The sequence below is a fragment of the Arachis ipaensis genome, chromosome B09 (assembly GCF_000816755.2).
Source record: "Arachis ipaensis cultivar K30076 chromosome B09, Araip1.1, whole genome shotgun sequence".
NCBI lineage: Eukaryota > Viridiplantae > Streptophyta > Magnoliopsida > Fabales > Fabaceae > Arachis > Arachis ipaensis.
In genome coordinates this window covers 140,762,135-140,779,908 of record NC_029793.2, presented here as the reverse complement: position 1 = coordinate 140,779,908, position 17,774 = coordinate 140,762,135, and the positions used below count along the sequence as shown (strand labels likewise).

At 39.1% G+C, this 17,774-nt stretch overlaps 1 protein-coding gene across 1 annotated transcript; it reads right to left on the bottom strand.

Moving 5' to 3' along the window:
• On the bottom strand, nt 9,514-15,343 carry LOC107617613. The gene is made up of 4 exons (XM_016319417.2): nt 15,063-15,343; nt 14,121-14,377; nt 11,233-14,021; nt 9,514-11,130 (listed from the first exon to the last, which is right to left on the bottom strand). The coding sequence occupies exons 2-4, from the start codon at nt 14,142-14,144 to the stop codon at nt 9,852-9,854; spliced, it is 4,092 nt and encodes a 1,363-aa protein (XP_016174903.1). The 5' UTR covers nt 14,145-14,377; nt 15,063-15,343; the 3' UTR covers nt 9,514-9,851.

Below are 17,774 nucleotides of genomic sequence, written 5' to 3'. Positions count from 1 at the left end.
CGAATGACTGTTATGTCTAATAGAGAGAAATATTGGGATTGATTTGTATATTAATTTTTTTGGGGACTAAAATGTCCATTTTTAAAATCTTTGGGTACTGATCTGGGTAATTGCTTTGCCGAAAAATAAACTGGAGACTGATTTGTCTGCCGAAGTAAAACTTTGGAGATTGGTCTGTGTATTAATTTTTCTTGGGGACTATAATGTCCGATTTTAAAATCCTTGGGGACTGATTTGGGTAATTACTCTAACTTTTAATATTCTGAACCAACATTCTAATTCAAATACCTCCATTATCTTAGTTAGATAAAATAAGAAGATAACGGTCAAATCGAGGCGGCATGATGGAGAATTTCGAGGAGCAATCCTTAAGTCATCACCACAACTCAGACCCAGAAAGCCCAACATCCGAACTCCGGGATAGCATTCCTTCCACCCACAGGAGGATAACAAGCACCGTGCACCGCCAACCAACCCCAGTCTAACAGCAACCAAAGGAAGACAACCGCCTACTGAAGCCCGAGCCCCTGACGGCCTAGGAGAAAAAGCAATCCAGATAATCAAAGAGCTCTGCCTTAGAATGTAAAACCTCGAGGTCGAGTTACATTCGAGGAGCGATACCATCCCGAACACGAAAGTCAAGCAACCTCCAGAATCCAGTCGCATCGAAAGCCCAGACACGAACGGTTACCCGAAGAACGACACAGGAAACAACGATCCAGATATCCAGAGCGTTGACGCAACGAGGATGACCCAAAGCACCATCAGGAGGCCAACTGAACAAGAAGTGAGCACGTGATAATGGGAGCTACCCCATTCACTGAGAAAATCCTGAAGGTCAAACTCCCTAAAGATTTTGACAAACCGACCGACATGAAGTATAATGGCACCAAGGATCCCCAGGAATACCTAACGGCTTTTGAGGCCAGGATGAATCTGGAAGGAGCTGCCAATGCGGTCCGATGCTGGGCCTTTCTGGTAACCTTAGCCGGCCCTGCGATCAAATGGTTCAATGGCCTCCCGAACGGTTTGATAGCTAATTTCGACGACGTCTCCAAAAAGTTTATGGCCCAGTTCACCACCAAGATCACCAAAGCAATTACCCGATCAGCCTACTCAAAATCACCCAAAGGCAAGATGAATCCACAAGAAAATACCTTGACAAGTTCAACGATGAGTGCCTAATGGTCGACGGTCTCACAGACTCGGTCACCAGTCTTTGTCTGACCAATGGCCTCATGAACGAAAACTTTCGAAAGCACTTCACCACCAAACCAGTCTAGACCATGCACGAAATCCAAAGCTTCACGAGAGAATACATAAATGAAAATAGGTAAGCCAAGTCGTGGCCGCCAATAAATGGCAGCACGGCAATACGACACCCCGTAGTAACCCGCCACTAAAAGATACCCCGAAAGAACACCCCAGACCCGCTGCCCCCCAATCGACCAACGAGGGTAGGAAAGTTCACAAACTACATGCCTTACCCACTCCCATCACAGAAATCTACCACCAAATAGCGGAACGAGACATCCTTCCAAAGGCGCGACAATTGAAGGAACAGACGGGCGGCAACAAGAGCCTATAATGTGATTACCACCTAGGATACAGACATAAAACCCAAGATTGCTTCGACCTAAAAGATGCCCTCAAACAAGCCATTCGAGACGGAAAACTCCCCAAGTTCGCCAAAATCATCCGAGAATCTTGGAGAACTGAAAGAGAACCATCACTAAAACGCGAAGGACGAAACCCAAGAACGATACGACAGGCACCTCAAGAAAGTCCGAAAACCGACCGCACCATAATTATAAACGTCATCACCGAAAAGGATGTGCCAAAAAAGTCAAAATCATCACTAAAAAAGGATCTCAAAGTCCTAGTCGTAAGAAACCAAGCACTAATCTCCTCGGTTCCAGCGGCGATCACATTTTTTCCCGATGATGGCCCACATGGCACCTCGGCGGAAGACGCCCCATTCGTCTTCTCGGCAAAAGTCGGAACCAGACTTGTGAAAAGAATACTGGTCGACACCGGAGCTGATTCTAACATCCTCTTCAAAGGAGCTTTGAACAAGCTGGGTCTCCAAAACGAAAATCTGCAAACCTATTGTAACACCCTACCACATAGAGCCTTACGCTTAAGTCATAAACCAGAGGTGACAGAGTATTACGACCTCTAAAAGTAAAATACATGCATAAATATATTTGAAAATATTCATATCTAGGAGCCTTGAAGAATAAGATAAATAAAAGTGAAAATCAAGAAATCATGTCACACTCGCAAAGATACACGTAAGGCGGATAGGTAAAATCAAAAGAAATGCTAAAAACATAATATATGCAACTCAGAATTCCAAAATACAGCTAACAAGTTCCGAACTCGACCTTTGAAACTAAGGCCGGCCAGAGTATACATACATACATACATACATACATACATACATACATACATACATACATAAAACACATGTTTCTCTAAAAGCAACCTCTAAGAGAGCAAAATACAAATATACTTGAGGAGATTCTATATACATATATATAGCCTAAAACAAAATATAATAGCCCAAAAGACAGTTCTTCGCTTGTAAGGAGAGTCTCCATACGCTCAACGAGGTGTCTCTCGACCTGCATCTGAAAAATAACAGAAATATGTATGGAATGAGAACCGGAGGCTCTCAGCATGATAAAGGTGTCAGCATAGTTAATCTAACTAAGGGGTTCTTGCCTTATTTATTCTAAACTTTGACATTCATATTAATCTTAAAATTTATTCTAAACCAATAATATTGATAATCTAACTAAGAGGTTCTTGCCCTATTTTAACTATGCACCTTCTGTCACTCTAATCCTCCGAGTCATTGGTGGAACACCCTCCTTCACACCTCCACCAAGAGGGGTCTCTCAAAAAACATACACATATAATTCAAGTAAGGAAAACACAGATAGAGGTACAATTACAACAAGTAGAACAAGTAGCAGATAAGTAGAGTTAAGCAATTAAGCAAACCAAAACAATGCACACTCAAGCAAAACATACAAATGCACATGATGTATGCATGTCCTATGGCTGATGAGTCTCATCTGTCGATTATATAGCCAACCCGACATGTCTTGGCAGCTAACTATTGGACAGTCCTTCTGTGCTCGCATCTCCAAGCTCAAAAATATCCATGAAAAAAACCCCAAGCTCAATTTATATATATGCATACCCATGGGGCCTGGGGGAACCCGGGGAGTTAAAGTGCCCAGTCAAATCTTGCGAGAGAGGGTCAACAATTAGTCTCAAATATATAAATCATGTAATAATATTTTTCTTCTTTTTTTTTCTAAATGACACTTCAAATCAAAACTCCAATTTTTATAGAAATTTCGACAGTATCTCCTCTAAAACTTGAACTTTTGTCACCTTTCAAGGGTCCCAACCACCAAACCAAACACCTCTCGATCATTTAAATCATTTTCAGTACCAAATTATTTCAAAATTAAGCCAATTTTAATATTAAATCTTTTCCAAAAATTAACCAACTCCAATAGCAAACTGTTTACAAAATCGAATTACACATCTCTCAATCAATCCATTCAATTCAATTTCACAAACACACCATCAACTCTCAACATATCAATAATCATCATTATTTTATACTCATCAAAATCATAATCTGACACATACAAATTGATTCATCCTTTATAATACACATCATATACCATATACGCATTAAGGTCTTCTGGCCTTAGTTTTCACGTGACATTAAATATTAATTACGAGAAACTAAGACCATACCTTGGCCGATTCCTCTCTAGTCCAGAACACCTCAAAAACCTCTCCTTTCACAAGTTCCAATCTTCCAAATATCAATTGCTCAAGCTTAATCACCCGGATTTTATTCCAAACTGCCAAATTGAACTCCAAATCAACAAGAACATAATCTAATTCACACAATATCACTATAATCATCATAGGATTCACTAATTCAATGATTCACAAGGGTTCAACAGTTTTTTGCCTTACCCATGGATCAATTGGATAAAATCCGGTGATTATCTGCTGCTAGAGTTCACCTAAACCATCAAAATCATTCAATTCTTCAATATCAAAACTCAAAATTCATGAAAATTGAGAAGGAGAAGAACTGGGTGAGAAATGCAAATTTTTTACCACTTTATTCAAATAGAATTGAAAAAAATTTGAGACGAACACGTGGACACTGACAGCTCATCAATCGGAGCTCCGAATTAAAAGTTATCGATGAATTTTTGGAGGTGATGGTTAAGGTTTTTAACATCGATTCTCTCTTCTTCAGCGTAATTGCATTCAATTGGGAAAAGAAGCCAAGCTTTAGACTTTTATATAATGGGCCTTGGGATCGGTCCAACCGGTTCGACCCATTGACTCAATTTTGGGGCAAAATATTTAAAATTAGTATCAAAATTTGTATTGTTAATATTTCTACTTCTATAGATTATAAAATTTTAATTTTTTAATTTCTTTAAATAATAATTAATTTATTAGTTAATCATTTATTAATTTCGCGGGGTTTACACCCACCACAACGGGGTGACCGGCCTCGGAGACAACTTTCTAAAACCGGACAGTTCCATAGTGTTACCACTAGCCATCGGAACCGGAAGCCAGAGGAAGACCATCCTCTTCGAGTTCGTGGTCCTCAAGGACTCCACTACCTACAACATCATCCTCGAAAGAAAGACGATCAATGACCTATCCGCCGTCATCTTCATCAAATTCCTAATCATGAAGTTTCTAGCCGATAACGGCACCATCGAAACTGTACACGGAGACCGAAAAGACGCGGTAGAATGCGACAACACCAGCTTGGCCCTCTGCAAGAGATCCCGAGACGCGGTAGGCATCTTCCTCGCGGACCTCGATGCATGCCAAGACCCCAGCCCGCGCAGAACCGTAGGAGAAAACGACAAAGAAGCAGAGCGGGACCTCGCAGACGAGGTATGAAGCATAGCACACCTACGGGAGCTAACCCTAAAACAGAGAATAAGCCTAAGGTACAATCGCAGCACTGTACGACGAGACTTCGGATCAGGAGACCTTGTCTTATGACGAAACGACATCAGTCCCCCCGCTCCCGGAGAAGAGAAGCTCACGTCCAACTAGGAGGGTCCCTACCGAATCAAGACGGTAATCGGAAAAGGATCCTACAGGCTCAAAAGACTAGACGGGACCAAGCTCCCGAGATCCTGGAATGCCACCAACTTACGGCGCTACTATACGTAGAAACATCCTTCCAAAGTAACAAGATCAAGGTCGTTTAGTACTATCTCTTTACCTTTTTTTTCCTTTCTTTTTTCACTTTCATTTATTGCTTAACTGTACACGGAGACCGAAAAGACGCGGTAGAATGCGACAACACCAGCTTGGCCCTCTGCAAGAGATCCCGAGACGCGGTAGGCATCTTCCTCGCGGACCTCGATGCATGCCAAGACCCCAGCCCGCGCAGAACCGTAGGAGAAAACGACAAAGAAGCAGAGCGGGACCTCGCAGACGAGGTATGAAGCATAGCACACCTACGGGAGCTAACCCTAAAACAGAGAATAAGCCTAAGGTACAATCGCAGCACTGTACGACGAGACTTCGGATCAGGAGACCTTGTCTTATGACGAAACGACATCAGTCCCCCCGCTCCCGGAGAAGAGAAGCTCACGTCCAACTAGGAGGGTCCCTACCGAATCAAGACGGTAATCGGAAAAGGATCCTACAGGCTCAAAAGACTAGACGGGACCAAGCTCCCGAGATCCTGGAATGCCACCAACTTACGGCGCTACTATACGTAGAAACATCCTTCCAAAGTAACAAGATCGAGGTCATTTAGGACTATCTCTTTAACACTTTATTTTTTTTCTTTTTCCACTTTTATTTATTGCTTAAGTTGTTTAATCATATATTTTTTACCGGGCACTCTTTCCTACCCACATCGGGAGGTTTTAACGAGACCCAAACCTCAAATGAAATTCATTTTTTCAAAAGCATTATCCCGTCCGATGGCACGAACTAAACGTGGCTACTCCTGGAGATCGATCACTTCAAGGCTAACAAAACGAATATCCAAAAAATAAAACGGATATCCAAATAACAAAAAACAGCTGTTTAGGGATCGATCATCCTGAGGCCAACAACACGGATATCCAAATGGCTACCCGGGAATCGATCACCCCGAGGCTAACAGAACAGATATCCAAATACCAAAAAAGGTGACCCAGGGATCGATCACTCGCAAAGTCAACAAAACGGATATCCAAATAAGTTAAACAGCTACCCTCAGAAACCGATCACCTCCGAGGCCAACAAAACGGATATCCAAACAAGCTAAATAAGCAAAGTATTAAAATCGGTGCACCAAGAGGCCTAAAATAAGTTCATAATAACGGCCCAAAAAGACCACACAAAACAAGCATGAGCTGACGGTCTTCCAACTCACGAAAAGTCGAACTCACCAACATCCCGCCAATTGGCGCAAGATGACATTATGCCCTTTGCAGCCCCCTCGCCGCATCCCGAGAATAGAAAATCTAGGGGTGGTAAAACGGGTCGAACCCGTTGGGCCGATCCGCCGAACTCGCTAAAAAATGTAGGTCGGGCAAAGATTTGGAATCCGCCAAACTTACACCGCCAAATTAACGGGTTTTGGCGGGGTGGGACGGGCTGGCCCGCCGGGCCAAAAAATTTTATTTATTTTTTATTAAATAAAAGAGTGATTACTACTACAAAATTAATAATTATATAATTTTCAAACACTTTTATTTATTTTTTTTATTCCTCTTTTAGTTATTAACTTTATTTATTTTATTTTACAATTTCGTATATATGCTCAAATTATGTGATTTATTTTTAAAATAAAGATGGTTCTATTGACAAATATTATTTTGGACATTTTTATTAAAGTTAAAAATTAAATATATGCTCAAATTATGTGACTTATTTTTTAAAATAAAGATGATTCTATTGACAAATATTATTTTGAACAATTTGTTGAAGTTAAAAAATTTTAAAAAAAATAGTAAAAAAATTATATTATAATTTGACTATTTTTTATTTATATTTAATTTTTTAATTATTATTTTTTGTTAATTTTAATGATTTTTTTAAAAAGAAAATAGTCAAGTGGCCCAGCTCGCCGGCCCACCAATTCGCCATAAAGTGGAGTGGGCTAGTATTTTGAACCTACATTAGTTGGCGGGGCGAGCTGGACTACCCCGTTTATGGTGGGGGCCTATGTGGGACGAGGCGAGTTAGTCGGGCCGGCCTGCTTTGTCACTCTTAAGGAAACCAAATTCGTCAACAAAAGCAGCGTTAAGGTTTAAGCTAATGATTTTCCAACTCGCGAAAAGCGGAACTCACCAACATCTCGCCAATTGGCACAGGATGACGTCACGTCCTTTCCAAACCCCTCATAGTCTCCCGAATTACAGAGAACTAGACTCCCCAACAACTCAATATTGAGACCAAGCAAGCATGCTCTCATGATCCAGGGACAACTATTCCAGATCCAATTTTCGAGTCCTTCCTCAGAATGGTCACCAAATCTAACAATCCCAATATTGGGTCATCCTCACGACCCAAAGACGGATCAATAACTTCCAATATCCTAAACTAATATTCGAATTCAATACCTCCCGTATCTTAGCCTGATAAGATAAGATGATGATCACCTAAACTGGCTCTATAATCTCTAACCAACATTTGAATTTAAATACTTTTGTTATCTTAGCCAGATAAGATGACATAACTACCACCAGCTATATAAAGAAGAGCAAGAGACCTCCTAAGGTACTCACTCATTCCACACACCTTATACCTCTTAAATCCATTCTGATTTGGGCGTCGAAGTGTCTTTACAGGTACTCCCACCGCTCCAAAAAGACGATTCGACAACCATCTTGACTCGCAAGTCCCCGATTCATCTCACAATCCATACCAGAGACTTCTAGTACAGAAATAAACAGCAACGTACTTATGAATTATTAACAGAGGAAGATTAATGAAAAATGTGAAAAGAAAGAGAAAAAAAGGGGGTTGGTTTTGGGAAGGGTAGGGTAAGTTACAGATAGAGTTAGTTTGTAATATATATTTAAAAATTATATATGTAATGAAGAAAGTGGGTATTGAATCTACAATTTTCTTTCTTGTAAAAACTAGTAACTATTAAACTAATTATTTAAATTATTAATTTAGTACGTTTATTATTTAAAGACTAATGTTGTAAGAATTTGGAGTTAAAAGAAGAATGACAAGACATTTATTTTTATTTGGATTATTTTAATTTTATTAAAAACTTGATGATGATACTATTTGTAATTTTATATTAAATTACTTTAAACTTTTATTGTTTTTAATTTTAATTTAAACTTAATTTTTTTTATTTTATTAATATGTATGAAATATGAAATTATTGAACTTTATATTTAGTTGAAAATTTTAATTTTTTTTTGCGAGTAAAGTAGGATAGAATAGAGTCAACAACTTTAGGATGCGTGTAGGGTTAGAATTAAAAATTCTCAACCTATTGATAGGATAAAGTTAAGTTTTAAAAAAAAAATTTAATTCGTGAATAAAATTAAGGTAGAATCCAAACTCTACCCTATTTATTGCCAACTCTAATTGAAAAAGGAAAAAATACAATTCTNATTTTTAAAACACATATTAGCTAAATCTTAAAATATATATTGAATACGTCAAATGAGCTAAATGAAATAAAGATTAACCACTAGAAATCAATGTGTCAACTTTTATTTAGTAATTTACAGCATCTTATTATTTTAAAATATGCGTTTGGGTCTTCAGACAATCAGACACATGTTAAGATACTAACTAAAATACAACTTAAAATTTCAATATATTTATTAAAATAAAAGATTTATTATGTATTTATTAAAATAAAAAATTCCTAATAATGTGCCTTAACTAAATCCTTTAAATATCTAGATTTGTTAGTTTTTCAAATTTCAACACTTTGACCAATGTCTAAAAGTGATTGCATATACTTTTAGAATGATATAAGATTACGAGGCCAGTCTGATTAGCAAAGTATAAGTTTATCACGTACTCATTCATTGAAAGGGAAATGTGTACTGCTCTAAAAGCTGCAGCTGTTTTTTCTTTTTTACTAGTTTGGTAACACAGGCCACCGTCCAAGTACTTAGAGAGAGAGTAAGCACACGAAAGAAAAAGAATTGTGAAATCATGTAGCACAAGACAGAATGTCTTGGACGGCATCATATCTGTAACGTTCAATAACACCTTAGTTGTTACGAACCACCGTTATGCTGATTGGTGACTATGACCTGTTTAGTTGTCCTAACTAGTCCCATTAGTCGGCAGTGAGCAACCGAGGCAGGGCGTCATAGTGTTATAGTGTATTATTAAAAGAGCATGTGTGTTGTACTTTGACTACTTTCCATTCCTTTTAATTTTTATTACTGTTTTTGGCGATTATTGATTTGATTTGATCCATTCCCATATAAGCCTGTGGGGACTTTTGGCGCGCACACAACCGAGAATTTATTTTTGAGAAGCAACCTTCATTCATTTCACAATTCCTTGCACTAAAATCTGGTCACTTCACACAGCTTTTACAACCAACCATTACTTTCATCTCTGCTCTCTAAACCAGAGCTTGAGGCAGCAGCAGTAAGGGGGAAAAACTAAAAGGATACTATTTATTATCACAAAATCTAAATCTAATTCTGTAGGTGGAAAAACCTGCAATACAAATTCCAATATTTAACACCCAGCAAAGCATTCATGCATTCAGCAGGTGACTCGTCTAACCATAAAATAAATTAAGAGGGAGAGGAGGGAGAATCAAAATCTTTTCCTCTTTACTCGTGATATGTCGTCAAAACTATCATCACTCCAAACCTGTCCACCACCATGCCTGAAGTTATCTTCCTGCTCATCCATGTTTCTTGTTCTTCTAGGTGGCTTTCATGAAAGTCCGAGTCTTCAGAACAGAATCTATAATGTCTAGGCCCCTCCTCAGCATTAAGGTGAAAGTTCTCATTAACATTACCATTGTAAGGTGGCCTGAAAGAACGAACAGGTCCTCGTCTCTCACCAAACCTCCTCCTCTCCTCACCATTTCCTTCATTGTTAAGCTCAAGTATCCTACCAGAATGCATAGGACCCCCAAAGAAGTCGTCATCATTGTCTGCACGATCGCGGGGATCCACAACATCAAATCTCCGGTTCCTAACTAAAATCCGGCCAGACGGACTCCTGTTGGACATGACAGACCTCGGATGACCATGATCTCTTGCAGAATCAATGTCCCTAATGTCATTAGAAGGTCTCGACATGTAGGATGGGGAACCATGCCTACGCACCACTCTCTCACCAAAAACAGGGCGCTCAGGGGACCTCATCCTGTCAACCCTGTATAATGGAGATCTTCTGTGGCCTAATTCTGGATGCCCACCAAACCCATCCGGGGATCTTCTTCTAGGAGACCTCCTCCTTGGAGAAGACCATGGACCAGGTGAGCGACTCCTTGATCTGATGGGAGACTTGGAACGCATCCGTGGAAGACCCCTTCTCTGCATTGAAGAGAAGTTCCTATTCCCTCTAGTAAACCGACCATCCAGTCCATCAAACGGTTGCGGACGTGTGAACATAGAATCTATAGTGTCATCAGGGAAACCTCTCATAAATTTCTCACTGTGCCTCATGCCAACCATCTCTGAACCATCACCTCCAATGCACCTACTTGGACTAATGTTTCTTGGTATTCTATGACCCATTTGGATGCCATCTCTTCCTCCAGGAGAGCGCCTCCTTGGCGGAATATATGAACCATCATTCAATGGTTTTCTTCCCATCCGACCATGACCAACATACGAGCCATCAGGAGCAACATTATTGAACTCCATATCACTATCGGCAATAGCAGATGCATATTTTCTGGGGCCACGGAACTGACCTGGACCATTGTAGAACTCACCAGAAAATTCCCGGTCAGATTCCCAATCCCCACGGAGTGTGTCCATTCGATTATTAACCCTTCCTCTACCGCGCACAAAATTCATTCTAGAATTTCTAGGGGATATATCTTGGTGTCTTTCTCTAGAGAATTTGCGAGGTGCATCAATATAAACATCATCTCTGAAATATCAAAACAGGAATAAAGGAGGGAAAAATAAGACTTTAAAGGAAAAGAACAAACTCGACCAATAAAAGACATACACATGAGAATAAAATGCATACCTTACTCGTGGTAGCTTGTCACCATCCAGGGTGTCGGATAATACATCTCTACCTCCCCGTGATGGCAATGACCTTCCTGACATAGACCTAGTTTTACTAGGGGATGAAGAGCTAGCAGCTCGGGAGAGATCTATGATTCTTCCTTGGTTACCACCATTATTAACATCTTTGCCTGCATCATCAGCATTTGCAAACACTTCCATCTTTGGCAAATCTAAGTCAATTTGTCTAACAGTGTCAGCTGTCTTTACAACCTCATTGGCACACTGAACAGCTTCTTCCCCATTGTTTGCAGTACCTTGGAAGGAGCATAATTCCATCTCCACAGTTTTAGATGCATTTTGCCTATCTGAAAGATCTAGCGGTTTCGTTTGCAAAAGGTTAACCAGTTGCTTCCCATCAGAGGCAATATTTGGCTTTTCATTATCCACCGACTCTTGCATGCACACAATTTTATCAACGACCTTAGCTGACCTCTCAAGCATTTCAATGTCCACCCCATCTTCACCAACCTTTACCTCACCATGGGTTACAGCTGTCTTGTCATCCTCCACAGCATGAGATAAGGTAGGACAATCACCAATCACACCCCCTTCCTCCATCTGTCTATTTCCAAAATTATTAGAGTCAGGATGTTCTACTTCTCTTACCTCGCATATGGTGTCTTGGGCAGTGGATTGCTGCAGAGGTTCTCGGACCTCACCATCTTCATAATCATCATCTTCAGCGTACTGTTCAGTATCAACAGGAACATTCACAGCACGGTTGTCATCAGAATCATAATCAGAACCGTAAGGATCATCCTCCATCATATCGGTTGATAAGGTTATCTTTTCTTCATCACTTACACAACTATCACCCCTGTCTCGTGGATGGGGTGTAGGCTCATTCATGAGTTTCACTCTGCAACCATCACGATTATCAGCATTTTCTTCTTTGGTTATTAATGAATCCTTCGTGCTAGCATCAGTGTGTTCTGTACCATTATCAACTATAGGTTTCATATCTGTTTCTGAAGGAACCTGCACGGCAAAAGCACCAGGAGATACTTCCTGAACATTAACTTCAGTGGTAGAAGTACAATTTTCTTGGTGGCTAACTACATTTTCGGGGGTAGTCAACTGCGCTGAACAAGATTTCAAGTCTGCTGAGCAGACAGGTTTCATTGGAGGACAAACTGTCTCTGCAGGAACTTTTGCTGCCTCGGAAGTGACTGGCACTGGCACTGCCAGAGCTGAAGAACAAATATCTGACCCTTGAGACAACTCATTATCCAACCGATCTGTTTTACCCTCTGATGCCTTTGGTCTTTCATCATTACCATCATGACTGGGTTCAGGTTTAACAAGCTTCGGATCAACTAACATTGTATTGCCAACAGGCACAGACTTAGAAGACTCAACAATGGAATGCTGAACAATTTCTTGTTTAACGGAAACACTATCTAATGAACTGGCATTAGCTTCCTTTAAATTCCTTTTCAAGTTCTCATCAAATGGTTCTGATTTTACCGACCTAAAACTAGAAGCATTCACATCACCAGAAGCTATCAAACTTGACGAGCTCACAGTTGGAGTAGCATTGCTTGGATTTAATGTAACAGATACTCTAGAGAGCTCAGCAAATTTTGAAGGATAAGTTGTAAGACAGAGATCCCGTGGGAGGACCAATTTATGCTGTCCATACGGACCAGAAGAAATAATTAAAGACTTCCTTTGACTCTCTTCAAGTGTTTGCTTTACAGACTCAACACCTGTTGGTAGCACCATTTCAGTTGAGCACATGAATTGTTTTTCATCAAGGGCACCACCAGAAGCTTTCATCCCATCAACAGAAGGTTTAACTGAACTTGCATCAGTCCCAGATTCTTCCCATGCATCCATTGTAGTATTCAGATCCCAGTTTGCCCTGTTGGAATGAACACGAGGTGTGTCACTGTTAATTTTAGCATCACTACTTGAATTTTGAGTAGTGTGTTCTTCCTTGCTTAGAGACAACTCCAATGAGACGGGTTCCACTTCCTCAATTTTACTGCTGTTGTGAATTTCAGAACTTCCAACGGCTGGAAACTCATGATCCTTTAACCTTAAAGATAAATGAGTACTATCCGGAACTATAGCATACTCTTGTTTACATATGTCTTGGACACTCTGTTTGCTCATATCTGCTCCAATGTTAAGTGCTAGACTTTGCTTTGCAGCCAACAAGAGTTCAGGATTTCCCTTAATCATCTGGGATCCCAATTTCTTATCAGAACCTTCATTAAGTTTCACCTTCTCTTTGCTATCCATGACATCCAAAGTACTTGATTGAGTTGCAATAGTCGGTTCCTCAAGTTTGGGCCTAAGGAGGCCAGAATCGGTTTGCACCTTCTTAGCATGAGTGAGATCAGTACTTGCTTTCTTGTCTTCAAAGACAATTCCATTAATATCAGATAATCCAGATGTACTGGTAGAAAGAGTTGAACCCTGTGATGTGCTTGAATGTTCCTTTCGCAAGATATCACTTTCTTCTGGAAACGAACCCTCTTCCAGAGGAGCTGACGAAGCTTGAACAGAAGGAAACCTCCTTTTCTTGATTGGTGCCCCTGCGGCGGTTGCGTTCGAAAGAGTAGATCCTTGGGAATTGCTCGAGTTTTCTTTTCGTTGCAAATCAGTTTCTTCAGTAAGAGAACATGGTTCTTCAGTCAGTGGCGATGAAGGCCGATTCAAAGGGAACCACCTCCTTTTCTTGATCGGTACACCTGCAGTTAAACCACTAAATTGCCCAGCAATGGATTTTACCCCAGTCTGTCAATAGAAGATCAAGTAATCAATATCCAAAATAGTACAAATTGGCAATGGTTCTCTAATCGTAGTTAGCTGTTAAATCAGAAAGGAAATAAACACCTCTTCATGTCCTGAAACAGGCATGATTCCAAAGTTTGCTTAAAAATCTCACAAGTCAAAAACCCTTCTTTCACTTCAGTTATTAATATTCAACAGAAATTCCTCAATGATATTATTGAAGTTGGCTAAAAAATATCCTGCACTGAATTAAGCATTCGTAGGCATATCTCTATCTTCCATAAAGCTTGTTCGCAAATATCCAAGTAAACTTAGTTCTATCCTTAGCCTCACTTCAACATCACACAAGATGTGGGAACCTGAAACACACAACATAAGTCTCCCATGTCAGAAACTAATTATCAAAGCCAAAAACACATAAATTTAACACCATAACTCCCTGGAATTTAATTCTATCAGATCCAAACCTAATTGGCCACATAATCAGAAAAAGCTTCCAGATCAGTCCCTATTATCACTTCAAGAATATTCCACACGCAAGAAGAGTAAGCAGAACACCAAAATGAGTAAAATATTAACCTAATAACCACCACCAAACCCGGCACAGAGTGGTCAACAAGACCAAAATTCACCAAATAAAGTCAACAATAGGGTTGGTAAACGATCTATCCCGCGGCATCAATAGTGCTCACCAAATCAACCAGAAAACTCCCAAAACATCATCAAACAATAAGGAACAAAACAAAGTCCGAAAAACTGATTTCACAATCGGTGTCGTATTCCAAGAACATAAATCACCCTAAGCATATAAGGGATGACCAGATCTAATCCAATAATCAAATAGGGGCAAAACACAATAAACGCCAAAAGCAAAGAGTAGTGTGAGGCTCGTGAAATTAGATACCCACAACCGCAGGCTACGGAGAAACCAAACCAATTGGAGGAGAAAAAACAGATCTTGACCCAGAATTTCAATAGAGCGCGATGAAAAATTCGAAGAAGAAGAAGACGAAGACGAAAAACAAGAAAAAGAGGGGGAAATACCTGATAAGAAAGAAAAACAAGGTTGTTTTGTGAAATGGTAAATGAGAAAAGGAGGAGTGGGTTTTGGGGAATTTGGTTTCGGTCAAGTTCGCTCTGCAACTTCCTAGAAACGAAAGTGGGAACAAACGAAAGAGCTGAGAAAGAGGAAAAAAGGAATCTGAGTCTCTCTTTCTTTCTCTTTCTCTCTCTATCTTCTCTCTAATGAGTCGTAGAGAGAGAAAACTAGGGTTTGCTTTTTTGTGCTGATTTTATTGACTTTTTGATAACGGAAGCTTATCTTCGCTACTATATATTCTATTTCACCGACGTGACGGGCCAACTAATCTGCCGCCACGTGTCCTTTTCTTTGGCGTGGCGTCTGATCCACCATTCATTCCTTTTCTTTGAACCACAGCCGTTGGATCAAAAGGGACGACTTTCCTTCCGGTTCTTTTCCCCATTCACACTGGACTTCGTCGCCTTTCTCATATTTGCTTTCATTTTATATTATATATTGCAAAAAAATCAATTATTCTACCGTATCATATTTTTAAAAAAAATACAATTATTTAATATTTAATAAATCTTTGGTGTTAGTAAAGCGTTGTTGGTTTCCTTGTCATATTATCACTTTCGCATTTGGAAAAAAAAGATATTAATTTCTCTTTTGAATGTGGACCAAGTAAAATAGTATCCTACTATGTACTATCTATGGTGACAATGACTTATATATATTTGCAAAAGAGTAAACTATCATTTCTATCCATAAAAATTGAAAATGCTGATACATCTATTCATAAAAAAAGAAAATTATCATTTGTACTCATAAAACATAAATTTCATATAATAAAATTATCCAAACACTAAAAAATCACATAAAAATTCCAAATTACCCTTATCATCGTCATCATCCGCATTATTCACCCTTCCTTCTCTCATTCCGTGTCTCTTCCTCACCTGAGCCAAACTTTGAGTTCAAAGGCATCACCACCTTATTTCCTTCATCACTACCATCACCACCACCACCACTATACTTCCATTATCATCTTCTTCACATAAAGCAACAACAACAACAATAGAAAAAGCAAATTGTCTCAGACCACTGTACCACCACCGGCGACCACCAAGTTGTCGCCCCTTCACCCGATTTTCTCTCTTCTTCCTCTCTCTCGTCCCTTCTCATTCATGTTCCCTTCTCTGCTCCTCTGCATAACCACCACTACGGCACTCAACAATCGCTGGCGCCGTCAAGTCCCACCCAACCTCCACTCGCTGCCACCGCGTCCTTTCCCCCTTTCTTTCCTCCTCCATCCTTTCCCTCTCTCTTTCTTCTTCTTCCCTTTGCCTCACCTCCGCGAGCCTAGGACCACCGTCGCCTTCTGTTTTCGCTGCCTTTTGCAACCCTAGAGTCGCTGCCGCTGCCTGATCGCTACTGCTGCCCCAACCCGTTCCAACTAGCCCTCTATCTCTTGTTGACACAGAGCTCCGATCCAGCCCATGTCCAGTCTGCAGTTCCACCTGCTCTTCCCCAATCTGCAAACCCAGAGACCACCAAACCTACATCACACAACCATTCGAAAAAAGTTGGAGAGAGAGAAGCAAATCACAAAAGGGAAGAGAGAGAAAGAGAGAGAGAGAGGAAGGAGTTGACAGAGTTGATAGACTCTGGCGGCGACGACGAGCTCAGAAAATGGAAGGAGAGAGAGATAGAGGATGGGGTTAGTGGTGGTGGTGGTGGTGGAGGAAAAAAGATGATGCAGATGATGATAAGGGTAATTTGGAATTTTTATGTGATTTTTTAGTGTTTGGATAATTTTGTTATATGAAATTCATATTTTATGAGTACAAATGGTAATTTCATTTTTTTATCAGTAGATGTGTCAGCGTCTTCAACTTTCGTGGGTAGATGTGAGTCTGAGTTGAGTTTAAATTCGGCTCATAAAACTTAAATTTATTTTATTAATAATTAAATTTATTTGTAAAATTTAAATTTAGTTCACTTAAAAAATTTAGGTACCAATTTAAATTCAAGAATTGGCTTAAATAATATAAATATAATTATAATTTATGTCATCTATTATGATTATATATAAGAATGTATGTGTATATTAAATACAAAATATATATTAGTATAATATTATTACTAAACTATATATAATCAAATTAGTTCACTAGTTGTTAATGAGTTATAGTTCAAATGACATAATTTTTTTATACTCACTTAAAAATTATAAGTTCGAGTCTCATTTTTTATTTTAAAAAAATCTTCTAAATACTGCTTTTTTTCGATCTTTCATGTGAGTGACATGAAGAAGAGGAGGGAACATTCATAAGAGAGAAAACACGAGAGAAAAAATATTTAATGATAAAAAATCTCACTTTATTCTCTAAAATAAAAATTTAAAATTTAGAAGATCCAAAGTCTCATAAAAATTGGACCAACTAAACTAACTATTATACATTTTAATGGAATTCAATTTAAAAGATCACTATAATAAAAAGTTAGAATCTCAAAAGTGAAATTGAATAATTCTATAAATTTCAAAAGCCATTATGAAAATTTATTCCTACAACTAAAGAGATATAAAGCTTCATGAATATAGATAAGAACTTATTCTTCGTTAGTATAAAAGAGTTTTTTTAACAAACACTTAATCTATATTTTTAGATGAATAAAAATAACTAACTTTTAATGCAATACTTAAAAGAAATATCTAAATGCATAATATAATT

Excerpts from the sequence above, each read along its gene's own strand:
- LOC107617613 (XM_016319417.2), bottom strand. The coding sequence starts at position 14,144 with ATGCCTGTTTCAGGACATGAAGAG. Across the intron at positions 14,022-14,120 it reads CTGTTTCAGGACATGAAGAG|ACTGGGGTAAAATCCATTGC; the intron begins GTGTTTATTTCC and ends TTCTATTGACAG. Across the intron at positions 11,131-11,232 it reads GACAAGCTACCACGAGTAAG|AGATGATGTTTATATTGATG; the intron begins GTATGCATTTTA and ends TTGATATTTCAG.